Below are 14,958 nucleotides of genomic sequence, written 5' to 3' on the forward strand. Positions count from 1 at the left end.
TATTGATGAGGGTTCCAGTTAGCCTCCACCATGTTGGTAAACATGATTAGTTTGCATGTTTTCGAACTCGAACATTGCGAAGCCGCATGCATTGAGCGCATGTTGGGTGGCAACGCTGTCGATCGCCATGTCACTTATGCTGTTCACTGTGAGCAGGAGAGAGAAAGACAGAGAGGGTGTACAAATGTCTTTACTTTTTTCGATGGTTAAGAAACTATGGATTCTAGTTTGATCGGTTCTGCTGTCGTGTTCGGTTTGAATTTGTGCTTGGGACGGAAAACTCACCGCAGAGGGTACTAGGCTGTGATTTTTCATGCAGAAAGTGTTTCTATCAACATTTTGATCCGATTCGTAGTGCGAGGGAGTACTTCACTTTTTTCTGCAGGTAATAAAATATTCCAATAAGAATCGGTTTGATCAACATAGCGCTTTTCTTCACGTGCTGACTTCTACCATATCCGAATCAGAGCCGTAGTAGCAATGTTGCCTGAAGTCGTGTGTTTGTGTCGGTAAGAGCATAAACCATGCTCAGACAAAGACGTGTAGGTTATTATTCTTTGAACTATCACAACTCTCGTGGCAAGCTGCGGCATCACTTGTTTTTCACTGAAGCTCGATGGAATCAAGAGAGACTCGGTGGTGTTGCCAGACATCATTTAAGCTACGAATTTCACGTTCTTTGCTAGCTTCTTTCAGCTTTTAGATGCTCGATGAATAAAATAGAACTTCCTTTTTCGGTGGCGGTTTCCCAACTTATGGTAATCTTTTATGTTCCCAGTATATAAGAAAAGTGACAAAACAATAACAATCCTCACCAACTACCAAGCTACGGAAGTCGCGGGTTATTAATCGGTCTTGATACACTACAAGTTCGACGAGATGTTGCACGTACTCTATTAATAGCAGATGTTTTGAATGATAAGCTCCGCGAAATTAATATCGACGTCCGATCCCGTGCTCTTCGAAACCAAGGGGCTAAAAAGAAGGCGGACTACCGAGGGTACCATGAAAAATGGGAACGATAATTTAGACTGACTATATCTCAGTTAGCTTGCGACCGATTTCAATAGTTTTATCACCATTTGAAAGGTATATTCATTAACCATAAATCTACTTAGGGTTATGGAAAATAGAGTTGTCAACCCAAAGTTATAAGGATAACTACGAACCAAAGTCTTATGAATAAAGTGGAAACGCTTAGTTCGGCTAACCATATCTAAACCGTTAGTAGCTCGATTTTTTTAAACTGTTTTTTGATCATTTGAAAGATAATGGTTTCACAAAATTAATGAACGACGACGTACTTCAATTATACATGTAGTTCAATTACACAGAAAAGTTCTGATTATAAACGTAACAAAAGTCCTGGTACAAGTAATAGAATTTGTATTTTTTTCACCAGTCGATTTAGGTTAGCACCTGCTAAAATTGATGGAGGAAAATTATTTTCTTTTTATTAAAAATAACAAAAGTTTGATATTTTCAGAGAAATTTAAAAATTTTATAAGCTTGAGGCACATATGTGAAGTTGTAAGTGAACATATAAGCACTTTTTTCCTGCTCCACGTTTGATTTTAGGAGATTTCAATTCGCACGGAATGATGTGGGGTTCCGTTTACAATGATAGCAGATCATCTCTAATATATAATATTTGCGACAATTTTAGCATGACGGTACTAAATATGGGTAGCATGACACGGATCCCAAGAACTCCGGCACGTCCAAGTGCATTAGATTTATCTCTTTGTTCGACTTCAATTCGACTAGATTGCACCTGGAAAGTATTTCCTGATTTACATGGTAGCGATCATTTACCAATCATCATCTCAATTAGCAGTAACAAAGGCATTGCTAATTCAGTTAATATTCCATATGATTTGACAAAAAATATTGACTGGATTAAATACCAAAGTAATATTTCAAGTGTCTTAACTTCAATGGAAGAGCTCCCCCCGCTTGAAGAATATGACTTCCTCGTTTGTTCGATTCTGGAGGCCGCAGAACAAGCCCAAACCAAACGATTTCTTGGTCCATCGTCTAACAGAAGGCCTCCAAACCCTTGGTGGGACAAAGAGTGTTCAGATGCTAAGCACGCGAAACAAAATGCTTTCAAGACGTTTTTAAAACGAGGAGGAGGAACTCCTCAGAATTTTGAAAATTTCTTGACTTTAGAAACCAAGTACAAGAGCATACTTCGGGCCAAGAAATGTAGCTATTGGAGACATTTTGTCGAAGGTTTGTCAAGAGAAACCTCAATGAGCACTCTTTGGAATACGGCCAGACGAATGAGGAATCGTAACGTGGGCAATGAGAGTGATGAATACTCGAACCGATGGATATTTGACTTTGCTAGGAAAGTTTGCCCAGATTCTGTTCCTACGCAAAGCATTATACGGGAATCTCCTCCAAATAATGGTTTTATTAATAACCCATTTTCAATGATAGAATTTTCTATAGCACTCTTGTCTTGTAACAATAACGCCCCTGGGTTGGACAGAATTAAATTCAACTTGGTGAAGAATCTGCCCGACCTCGCAAAAAGACGTTTGTTGGAATTGTTCAACAAGTTTCTTGAGCAAAATATTGTTCCGCCTGACTGGAGACAAGTGAAAGTTATCGCCATTCAAAAGCCGGGGAAACCAGCTTCCAATCACAACTCATATAGACCCATTGCGATGTTGTCCTGCATCAGAAAATTGTTCGAAAAAATTATTCTACGACGTCTCGACACTTGGGTCGAGACGAACGGTTTGTTGTCAGATACTCAGTTTGGCTTCCGTAGAAATAAAGGGACGAATGATTGCCTTGCATTACTTTCGTCTGACATCCAAATTGCCTTCGCTCAAAAGCAACAAATGGCATCTGTATTTTTAGACATTAAAGGAGCATTTGATTCAGTTTCCATTGATGTTCTTTCAGACAAGCTCCACCAACATGGACTTCCAGCGGTTATAAATAATTATTTGCACAACCTTTTGTCAGAGAAGTGCATGTATTTTTCACATGGCGATTTGGCAACATTCAGAATTAGCTACATGGGTCTCCCGCAAGGCTCTTGCCTCAGTCCGCTCCTCTATAATTTTTACGTGAATGACATTGACAGCTGTCTAGTAACCCCATGTACACTAAGGCAATTGGCAGATGATGGCGTGGTTTCAGTTACTGGGCCCAAAGCTATTGATCTGCATAAACCATTGCAAGATACCTTAGATAACTTGTCCGTTTGGGCTGTTCATCTTGGTATCGAATTCTCTGCGGAGAAAACAGAGTTAGTCGTCTTTTCAAGAAAGCATGATCCCGCGCAGCTTCAGCTCCATATGATGGGAAGAATGATCCAACAGGTTTTAACTTTTAAATACCTCGGGGTGTGGTTCGATTCCAAATGCACGTGGGGAGGACACATTAGGTATCTGATAACGAAATGCCAACAAAGAGTAAATTTTCTTCGAACAATAACAGGATCTTGGTGGGGTTCTCATCCGCAAGATCTAATAAAATTGTATCAAACAACGATACTTTCAGTGATGGAATATGGATGCGTTTGCTTTCGTTCCGCTGCAAACTCTCATATTATCAAACTTGAGCGAATTCAGTACCGTTGTTTGCGAATTGCCTTAGGCTGCATGCATTCAACACATACAATGAGTCTTGAAGTTCTGGCGGGAGTTCTTCCATTAAAAGATCGATTTTGGGAGCTTTCATCACGCCTGCTAATAAGATGTGAGGTGCTGAATCCCATGGTAATTAATAATTTCGAACGACTAGTCGAGCTTCGATCTCAAACAAAATTTATGACAGTATATTTTAACCATATGTCACAGGAAATCAACCCTTCAAGATATATTCCTATCCGTGTCAGCATCCTAAGTGCCCCTGACTCAACTTTATTTTTCGATACATCCATGCAGCGTGAAGTGCGTGGAATCCCGGATCATCTACGCTCGACGGAAATCCCAAAAATTTTTTCAAGTAAGTTCAGGCATATTGACTCTGAGAAAATGTTTTACACGGACGGATCGCGAATTGAAGAAGCGACAGGGTTTGGTATGTTCAACAATAATGTTTCGGCCTCATTTAGGCTTCAAGAACCTGCATCTGTTTATATAGCAGAGCTAGCAGCAGTTCATTATAGTTTGAGTGTAATCGTCACATTATCTCCAAACCATTATTTCCTCTTCACAGATAGTCTGAGTGCAATTGAAGCCATTCGCTCAATCGCTGCTGGCAAAAATGAACCGTTTTTCTTGGGTAAAATAAAACAGTGTCTGAACGACATATTGAATAATAATTATCTAATCACTATAGTCTGGGTCCCGGCTCATTGCTCCATTCCAGGCAATGAAAGAGCCGATAATTTAGCCAAACGTGGTGCTATTGAGGGTGAAATTTATGAGCGACCGATTGCTTTCAACGAATTCTATAGTTCGTCTCGCCAAAGAACACTTGCCAGCTGGCAAGCATCTTGGGATAGAGATGATCTGGGTCGGTGGATGCACTCAATTATTCCGAAAATATCGACAAAGGCATGGTTCAGGGAACTGGATGTGAGTAGGGATTTCATTCGTGTGATGTCCAGACTCATGTCCAATCACTACACGTTAGATGCACATCTCCTTCGAATTGGGCTCTCCGAGACTAATCATTGTGCTTGCGGAGAAGGTTATCGGGATATTGATCATGTCGTTTGGACATGCGTGGAGTATCGTGATGTCAGATCTCAACTAATAAATTCTTTGCGTACCCAAGGTAAACTATCCAATATCCCAGTTCGAGACATTCTTGCTTGTCGTGACCTTTCATACATGAAACTTATTTATCATTTCATAAAGAAAATTGGAGTTTCAATTTAATAAAGGCCCCTTTTAAGACTTAGTTCTGATCCCAGCTGCGTCCATGAGTTCAACCAATAGCTAAATTAGAATAAAAATTATGTAATGATACAAACAAACTCGAAACAGTTTATGAAATTATCAACAAAATGTCTGAAAATAACAGCTTATTTTATAATTTATAGAAGTTAATCGTTTGGTTCAAATAATATTTCCGAGTAGATTTCATAATTAATGACGAGTTACCTAAGATGATATTTAAGCTATAAGAGAATATGTTTTAATAAATTCAAAACGTTGTGACTATGTTAGAATTAAATTAGGATAAGAATGTTATGTAAAAGTGATGCTACGGCGAAGAAAAATTTATGTAAACTGCCTTAAGAAATAAACGTATTTATGGAAAAAAAAAATATAAGCACTTTTGAATATCGATCGGTTGAAGTTGACAACAGATAAAATTTTACTTGTTACAAATTTTCGAAAATTTCGATGTTTTCATAAAACCTTCAGAATTTTCGGAAAATTCCGAACAAATATTTTTGTGAACTAATAAATTGAACTCGGAACAAGCTAAACTTTGTAGAGTGTAATAATTTTAAACTAACTAAAAATGTAAAATAATAAGAAATTCTTACATGAATTCTAAAATCGTAGCTAGTTTTGACCCCTGGAGGGAAAAGAAAATAATTTTAGTAAATTTCAAAATATAAATTTGTTCTATAATTGGTTGTAGTTTGGATCGTTTGGTGATCAAAAATGTTTGGTTGTTGGCATTCCATTTCTCGCTAGGTCCTGAATATTGGACTCGAAAATTTTAGTAAAAATATGGAATTAAGATTTCTTAGTATGCTACTGTGATCAAAAAGTAGGAAGACTTTTAAATTATATTTCGTGCGGAAACTTTATTCGTCGAAATTTTTTTCTAGGTTGGTATAACTGTCAGTGACAACTGTGCCAAGTGTCGCGTCAAAATATTCATTAGTGTCTTTCTGATGTATTAAAAGTTCAATCGCGATTTTTACAATGAGTGAAATTATTTCACAAATAAGTTCCATGGAATTTTGTGTGCGGATCAAATTTCTGGTGTCGAAACGTTTAGAATGTTGCATAAGTCCACCGGTGATAATTATATGTCACGAACAAAGTGTTTTTGATTAGTACAAACTGTTCAAAGAGGGTCGAGAACACGTTGACGACGAACTACGTCCAGAACGGCCATCAACATCAACTGATGATGAACACGTCAATTAAATCAGGGAATTCGTGCTCGAGAATCGACGATTAACAGAGACGTTACTGGGATCGTTGGAATATCGGAAGGATCAGTAAAAACCATTTTGGAAAATCATTTGGGCCTGAGAAAATTTAACTAAAAACTAATAGAGATTATAAGTCATGCAAATTGATGGTTATACGAATCGATTTCGATTATACTGGATTCAGGATCCCGGAACTAACTTTTTCTCAGAGATGGTCTAACCTATCGGTAATCTGTTTCATTTTGTAGGTTACACTAGTTTAGTTGATTCACAAACAATTTCAGAGTAGGCGACAATTATGACGGATATAATTTTTTTCCGGGTGTAAATCCGGAATGCATGGAGCATTTGTGATGTACAAAATGCCTGCAACTCTTCAACATGAAGAAACCTGTGAGATTGTATCATACTTTATATGTTGTTTCAATTAAACATACAAATCGAGACAACCAATTCTCCCTTTATGATCGTGATTATAAAAATATAGTGGGCATAGTGGATAATCGAGATGCACGTGAATTCTGTTTTTTTTATCCAGTGGCCTATGAATCAACTTGTTTACATAAATCATATTCTACTGTAGTTTCTAGTGTAGAAGAAATTTTTTCGCATGATGTGAAACCATAATCAGCTTAGCTTCACTCAATGAAAATCGTATTCGGAAAATGAACATGATTGAAATATTGTAAGTAAAAACTTGCTAATAATGCATCATGAGCATTACCATTGGAATTTGAGATCGCCTGTTTGTTGATTTTTCGTTATCGATCAGAATCAATTGAACCAGCAAAATGTTTTTTTTTCTGAAACGACGTGCTTGGGAACAACATGTGGCTTTACATTCAGCAAACTACATTGATTGCTGCATGTTGATCAATACCGACACTGTCCACGTTTAAATACCAATCTACTTGGGAAAAGAAGGATTGTTAGTCGCTTCTAGAAACCGAGGAATCATCTGCATTCCCATATGCATCACAGGAGGGGTTTTGCTAGTAAATGTCCGAATTATATCATCATGTGTTATTTTTGCTCTGGGTAGTCGGCTACCGAGAATGCGTTGAAGTTTTATCGTGTTATATATTGATATGTATTTCCTACTAGAAATACGATGCACGAAACGACTGCTTTCCGAAACTCGTAAAACTACGGACAGCCGGCAGTCCAGAGTTCCACTATTCATTTATACATATAATCTTTTGCGTTATTTTTTTTAAACAGATAACCCTAATACTAGCAAGATAACACCTGAATCATCAATTGAACAATCACGCGATACGAAAACATGTCGATATCCTGAGCAAATCAATAACATCAAATGGTTATTCATCACAGTTTAATAGATATTCATATGGAATTTTTGTTTAAAGCAAAACTTAAAAATTAAAAAATTCATCGATTCAATATTCCTCGGACACTTAACGGTGTTTAGTCTTTTCCGATTTTTTATATCGATTGTTAATTAAAAAACAATGAAAAATATTTAAAGGAACGATTTCACCAGTATCCTGTGTTTCTCATTCGAAGTCCGTGCGGCACAACAATTACGAGCTATTTCTATAACGCTTGAATCTGAGAACAATGATGTGCAGATGGCACTTCATTCGGTTATAATCGTTTACTTTTGCATGGCAAATTCTCAGCAACCGGCACTTGAAGTTTCACGACACAAAATTTTATTAGAAATAAAACTTTTAAGCTATAAACTATTCAACAGAGCATCACTCGTCACTGTGTTTTTCAAGTATTTTATTACTTTATTGATTTCATTGAAAACGAACAATTCTGAAAATAAAAGTATTAGGAATCCGAGAGGTGAAGACCGATCGAGAGCTATTGTTCGGATGGCATTGCCCGAGCATAATACGAAGCGATTTTTCAATATAATTTAATTTATCAAAACAAACTCGAATTTTTTTGGTAAAAAAAACTTCGATGGGATCGAACTCATAAACTTGCGAAAAATCCATCATTGAGGTTAAATTCGATAAATTGTGCTTTTGCTGAATATGCTCTTCGTCACACAGAGGAGATGGATATTTCTGTCCACAATAAGTAGTGCTTTAAACCTAATACATTTCGAATATCATATTAGTATGTCGGAATTCATTAGTTAATCTAAACACATATATCATATATAAATGTGCGGTATTTTTCAAAATAATTTTATTTGATTACAAAAAAAACAATAAACCATAAACTAGTATAACCTACAGAGTGAAACATTACTCAGGTCGGTTAGGGAAACGAAAAGAGGTAGTTCCGAAACCGGAATCTGGGAACCGGTATAATCGAAGTTGGTTCGAGAAAAGTAAATGGGATCCATTTTTGAGTATATGGCTACAATCTTCGGTCGTTCATCAAAAAACACAAAAACAAGGAAAGCCAAATTAATGTAATGGCCGTCTACTGACCATGGCTACCGATTGGAATAGTTTAGAAATTATTTTACTTTTTATTTCCGGTACTTCCGGAATCAGAAACCGAGAAGCAGCGTAGCCGGGATCGGGTTGTTTGATTATCTATTGACAATGGCTACCGATTGGAATCGTTTCGAGGCAAGTTAAGATTTTTTTTAATTTCGCCGCTTCAAGTGACAGTATCCTAGTTTTAACACACTTCACCCTATAATTCCAGAACCGGAAGTTGGATCCATATGAAATTTGGAAGTTTCGTATGGGACCATGAGACCTTTCATTTGCATCTAAGTTTGTTGAAATCTCTGAGAGAAGTGAGGAAGTAATTTGAAATAGGATTTTTTTCACTAATCTCCCTGTAACTCCGAAACCGGGAGTCGGATCAAAATAAAATTCAGAAACTTTGTATAGGACCATTGTACCTTTCATCTGACTCTAAGTATATGAGAATCGGTTCAGCCGTCTCTGAGAAAAGTAAGTGCAAAAAAATGTTACATACATACACACACATACGGACATTTTGCGTACTCGACGAACTGAGTCGAATGGTATATGACACTCGGTCCTCCGGGCCTCGGCTCAAAAGTCGGTTTTCACAGTGATTGCATAACATTTCTATATGAGAAAGGCAAAGAGACAAATGAAAAATGATTATGTTTACTCTCGTTTTGTTGACCTACAATCATAATTCTGAAATAATCCAGAAGGATTCGAATAATTTTTGTAGGATTTATTATCATCCTCAGAACGGAATTCCCAAAAAACTAGTTGACTTTATTAGTGCATCTAATAGGTAATTGTTTGCGGTATTTGCCGATAACTAAGTGCAAATGAAAATATATCTAATGCGACTTCGCTACATCGTTTGTTTCGTATGCTATTCAACCTTTCTACCGCTCGTTCGGACCTAACTGAAACAAAGAACCCTTGCTTTGAGTAGACCGGGAAAACGACGCGGTTACAGGTTTGTATGCAAGTGACCGCCGCTTCCGGCGAAATGATCCGCTCCGATTAAAAGGTAATAAATTTTGGTCTACACGGTTTATGAACGGTTAGGGAACTGATTCTATCAACCGAAGAGCAATTTACACTCTTCGCAGAATTCTGTAATTTTTTACCGAAATTTCAACAGCCGAACGTTCGGTAAATAAATTGATTACCGATCGTTCGGTAATTGCTGAACTGTCAAACAACTATCGTAAGCTGTAAACCAAATGGAAATTACCCTCGAACGATTTGTGTAGGTGGCAAGTGGACAAGTGATACAAAATTATTTTCTGCCTATAAGTAAACATAAAGCTTTTACTGGTTCTAATGTTTTAAAAACTTTAGCATCTTAGTGTGTAGAAATTCACAGGAGACACGAATTACAGATTTTCTCATATTGGTTTCGAGTTTAAGTGAAAACGACATAAGGAACAAGTAAACATCAATATATTTTGTTTCGATCAAACGAATATCATTGATTCAGTTTCATTTCGCTGATTTTAGTAAAATTTTAGAAATGATTGAAACTACTAGCATGCCTATCTGGCATCACTGTACGAAATGCTCTCGCTAAAATTTCTCCCGTCTTTTCTGTGCTCTCTCCATTCCAGTACAAGTCACACGCAGTAGCGCACAGGCCGACGCTGCCACCCCAGGCCACCCGGAGAACCGGAGAACGGGAGCGAAGAGAAAATGAAGTTCAGCAACTGTAGCCGCGAGCAGAGCCAGCAGAATCGAAGTTGTACTCGTCGGAGTGAAACGTGAGTGCGCGGAGCGTCGTGACCCGTCGTGACTGCGTCATATTCTGTGGTGGCACCCCGAGCCAGCGTTTTGGGCCATATTCCTGGATGTGCGGTGAAAATTGAAAATCTTCCGCACAGTTCGTTCTGAATAGACAGACACACACGCACACCCGAGTTTTCGGACCCTGGCCAAAAGTCACCAGATCCTGCGGGAAAGGTTTGCTGTCTCGAAAACGATGAGATTGGCACTGAAGGTCCAGAAAGTGAGCGGTTCCCGAAAGTGGTGAAAATTAGTGAGTGAGTGTTTCGAAGAAAAGCGGCCAGCCTCGGAGGAAAATAAGGGGGGGTTGCACAGTCGTTCGCTACGGCACCACTATTATTACGGGCGAATTGGGTGTGTGTTTTGATTATTTTTTTTTTCGTGGGGCTCTTGGGCTGATTACGACGACGACGACGACGACGGCGACGGCGACGCACGTTGATGGTCTGCTGTTTGTTCTAGTGCATAACAGGAGTCTTGAATTGAAGTGTTGAGTTGAAGGTGCTTCGGAGTTCGGAACAAGTCCTTGGCTTTGTAAGGTGTGTGTATTGATTGAAGGGCCGCTAGTTCAGGTTAGGCACGTACAGCACTCGGAGGAAGAAAAGAAAAAAAAAACGTGGTGTGTCCCGTTTTCGGCCTTCCCAGCCGCCGTAGCGTGCGATGTTTCATTGCCCCGTGGAAATTGCGAGTGAGGTGCGTGTACCAAGGATTGAGTTCCCGTAGTGGCACTTAGTGGTGAAAGGCAGTAAAAATTGTTTTGTGTGTGGCTAGAGTGTAATGCTTCAAGTGTCTCTCGTGTCTGGCAGGAGCAAAAAGGAAAATCAATTCTACAAATTGTGTACTCTGCTGCGAATCCGAGAAAGTTGAATTCAGTCTAGTGTCTAGGTTCTAGGCGAAAATCTAAACCGGAAGATTTTTTTTCGGTGTGTGTCTGAGCGACTCCGCAGTTTTGTAGCGTCCCGAACCGGAAGTGAAATTTTTTTCGGTGTCGTTGCATCGGTGAAACCTCGGGGTGGAAGTGAAGTGAAGTGATCTCAGAGCCGCCGTCATGGAGCAGCCAGCGCCGTCGTTCCTGGTTGAATTGCTGCACTCGGTGCCGCACATCAACATCACCCTGCATCGGGTAAATGACACCTTTAACCCCAACAGCACCATCTACATTGAGGTAAGGATAAGAAAGTCATCCCCGCCCCCAGCTCATTAATTATGAACGAGAATCCTAGGGTTCGCTCGGGTTGAAGAGAAATTTTCATTCCTCAATTGTAAGGCATGGACCGCACATTAAAATTACATAATTTTTTGCTTCAAACGTCGGCACTGTCATTGGCTCGGCAGGGAACAGCAGTGTGAGAAGGGAGGGGGAACTGGAACTGCGACGGGAAATCTTCCTAGTTTTCATCTCTATTTTACTAGGATGATGAACGGTTGCCAGTAGTCTTACCAACACACACACCGACGACGACGACACTCGTACACCCGGTATGGTCACGCAACGCATCCCTGTGTGATCCCTGTTTTTGGGTGGCTGACACTCTCACACATTTACGACTTTCGGCACAGGACAACGCGCCAGTTTATCCACCAACACATCGCTAGCCGGAACTTCTCGTTCTGTGCGGGCACCCCGAGCGTGAGAGTGGGAGAGCAGTAGGACGAAATAAAGCAACAAAAAAAACGAAACGCTGTCGGTGGTGGCTTACGAAGATTGGCCTTTCTGTAATTGTGTCGGTGCAGCATCATCGGTTCGGTCGGTCGGTCGGTCGGATGCTGCCGCACTTTTGTCGACTTTTGTCATCATCCGGGTTAGTCTATGCGGGTGAGTGCTGGTGTGCTGCGGGACGGCATGGGATCGATGTAATGAAAAAGTTAACCGAAGGGAGTTCGTTTTTCTAATTATGAGCTAGGTAAATTGCCTAAACAATGAGTCTGACGGTATTTAAAACATCAATGAATGTGGGTGGGATCGGTTTTTATTTTCTCTTTACCTGATGAAATGGAAAGAGTAAAAGTTTTAGAACTTGTTCGCCGTTTGCGAAAGTATCACGTAGAACGGAGGGAGAGAGAGAGGAAGCAACATTTAGGCCAATGAACAAACATGTCGCAAGTTTTGAAAAACATGAGTTGGACGTCAGCAGAAGAACCGGAGAGGGGAAAAGCGGAAGATGTGAAAGAAAAAAAAAACTAGCAGAATGCTTAAAACTATAAATTTTGTTTGACTACTTTTTGCGGGGCTGCTAATGCTTTCAACATCTCTTAACGTACAGAGACATTTCGAGTAACGAGCATTAGAAGTTGATATTAACAAACTAAAATTTGTTATCTGCTATATGTGTTATATCTATTTATATATATAAAAATATCTATCTATATATATATATATATATATATATATATATATATATATATATATATATATATATATATATATATATATATATATATATATATATATATATATATATATATATATATAATGCAGAGATCATTTTTTGTAATCGCATCACGTAAGAACGGATGGACGGATTGAGATGCTTTTTTTTTGTTTGATCAGTTTTTACCTCCACCGGGTTCGTACATCAAAAAAATTAGGAAAACTTACCGGAAAAGTGGGAAAAACCGATGAAGTTGTTTTGTATGGACAATGGAATTTTCCACTGAAAAAGTCGCCAATGATTGCTAGATCATCGATAGGTGTTTGGTGCATAACGAGTTGCATAAGTGTTTAGCCGTCGAAGAAAGGAATACTAGATCGTTGAAAGAATCTTTTGGCGCGCAACGAGTTGTTTTGTGTGAAGTTTTCACATGTATAGTTGATTCATGTGGTTCGTCATTCCGAGCCACGTGCTTAATTGGGTATCAACATTATTGCTTGCCAAATGATTTAATGATGGAACGCATATGAGTATTCTAGCTATACCGTAAACAGGATCAAAAGTTCTGATATTGTTTACCAGAAGATGCATTGTGTGCAATGTAATCAGTTAGATGATTTTTGTTGGCCATCGTAGGCGTGAGTTGAACAAATCACATTATATAACGATTTTTGTACGAATTAATGATATGATTCTCCTGTTTAAATAATGAGATCTAACGAAGAGGTTTGTCTTGCATTTAGCTTGCTGAAGTTCGTTCGCGTCGGATAAATTCTGGTGGATTGAAAACCATTAGTTGTGAGATTTTATGCATTGACTCGAACGATAAGCTGAATACTGATACAATCACTCCTCATGTTCACTCCGCTATAAAAGAAGAATTGCTCATTTTTTTCATATAAAACTTTCTGATATGGATTCTCAGTACCGAACTCCACCATTCGTTAATTGTAGGTGCGGTACTAAACAAAATAATGTGGTGTCGACTAATGAGACGACTATTGATAAAACTATTGAACAAATTCAGTGTTCATGTAAAAGTTAATGGACACAATATTTAAAGGAATGTTAACTTGAACTTTCGAATGTCCAAAAGTTACACATTTTATCTTCCGGTTTTTTAACAATATCAAACTAACTAGAGATTGTGAGAGAAGAAAGAATATGAAAAATGTAGAGCCATAGTACTCAAGGAAGAGTAAGGATTTAAAGATAAAGTGCGGAGAAGTTCGACGTAACAAGGTTCATTTAAGTGAGCAAAAGGTTTCTCGCATCTAAATTTTTACCTTCTACCAGAGGAGTCGAACTAAGCGATGCGAATCATCCGAGTCTCTGATATGTCAGTAATTTACTAAATAATTACTGACTGACCAGAAGTCATAAATTAAAAGTAAAAAAAAGTTATATCGCTAAATTGTTAACGAAAATTGTTCCTGTGAATGTCACGCTACGAACATTCATCAAATACGACAAAATTTTATAACCAGACTAGCGAGAAATGACGAACTAAAAGTCGCAAGGGCAGTTTGTGTAAATTTGCGGAATCAATTTAAAGTAGTAATCTTAGTTATTTTTGCTTCACTTTTTAACTCATATGTAGAAACCATTAGTTTGAGAGAGATCTACAATCGCTGTTCGATGCACTGACTCAAAAGATGATATGGCGATCTGTGCATTCGCTTAATTTTTGCGTAACAAAAGCTTTCAACATATTCACAATATTTTTTATGAATTCATCGCAGCCAAGTAATCAGTAAAATTAGGGAAAGGTACTTTAGCAGCATAAGACCTTTTTCGATTCTACTGGCGGAAAACATAAATTCAAAAAAAACGACGGGTCAGCTAGTATATATATATATATATATATATATATATATATATATATATATATATATATATATATATATATATATATATATATATATATATATATATATATATATATATATATATATATATATATATATATATATATATATATATATATATATATATATATATATATATATATATATATAAATGCTTTTTTCTTTGTAATTGCATCACGTAAGAACGGATGGACGGATTTACATGATTCTTTTTTTGTTTGATCAGTTTTTACCCCCACCGGGTTCGTACATCAAAAAAATTAGAAAAACTTGCCGGAAAAGTGGGAAAAATGCATAAAGTTGTTTTGTATGGACAATGGAATTTTCCACTGAAAAAGTAGCCAATGATTGCTAGATCTACGATTGATATTATGCGCGCAACGAGATGCTCAGTATTTCGCCGTTGAGAAAAAGAATACTAGATTGTTGGAAACGCGTTT

General features: G+C 38.0%; 1 protein-coding gene across 2 annotated transcripts in view; it reads left to right on the forward strand.

The window, feature by feature from the left end:
• Positions 1–201: 201 nt before the first annotated feature.
• Positions 202–14,958, forward strand: part of LOC131430922 (protein tweety-2) — a 209,021-nt gene continuing 194,264 nt past the window's right edge. Inside the window, exons 1-2 of one of the 2 annotated variants that reach the window (XM_058596205.1) lie at positions 202–385; positions 10,107–11,443. In XM_058596205.1, coding sequence (XP_058452188.1) covers positions 11,327–11,443 — 117 coding nt within the window. In that variant the 5' untranslated portion in view covers positions 202–385; positions 10,107–11,326. The remainder of the gene's footprint in view (positions 386–10,106; positions 11,444–14,958) is intronic. The other variant, XM_058596206.1, reaches the window with a different exon arrangement.

This window comes from Malaya genurostris, chromosome 2, assembly GCF_030247185.1.
Source record: "Malaya genurostris strain Urasoe2022 chromosome 2, Malgen_1.1, whole genome shotgun sequence".
NCBI classification, from domain to species: domain Eukaryota; kingdom Metazoa; phylum Arthropoda; class Insecta; order Diptera; family Culicidae; genus Malaya; species Malaya genurostris.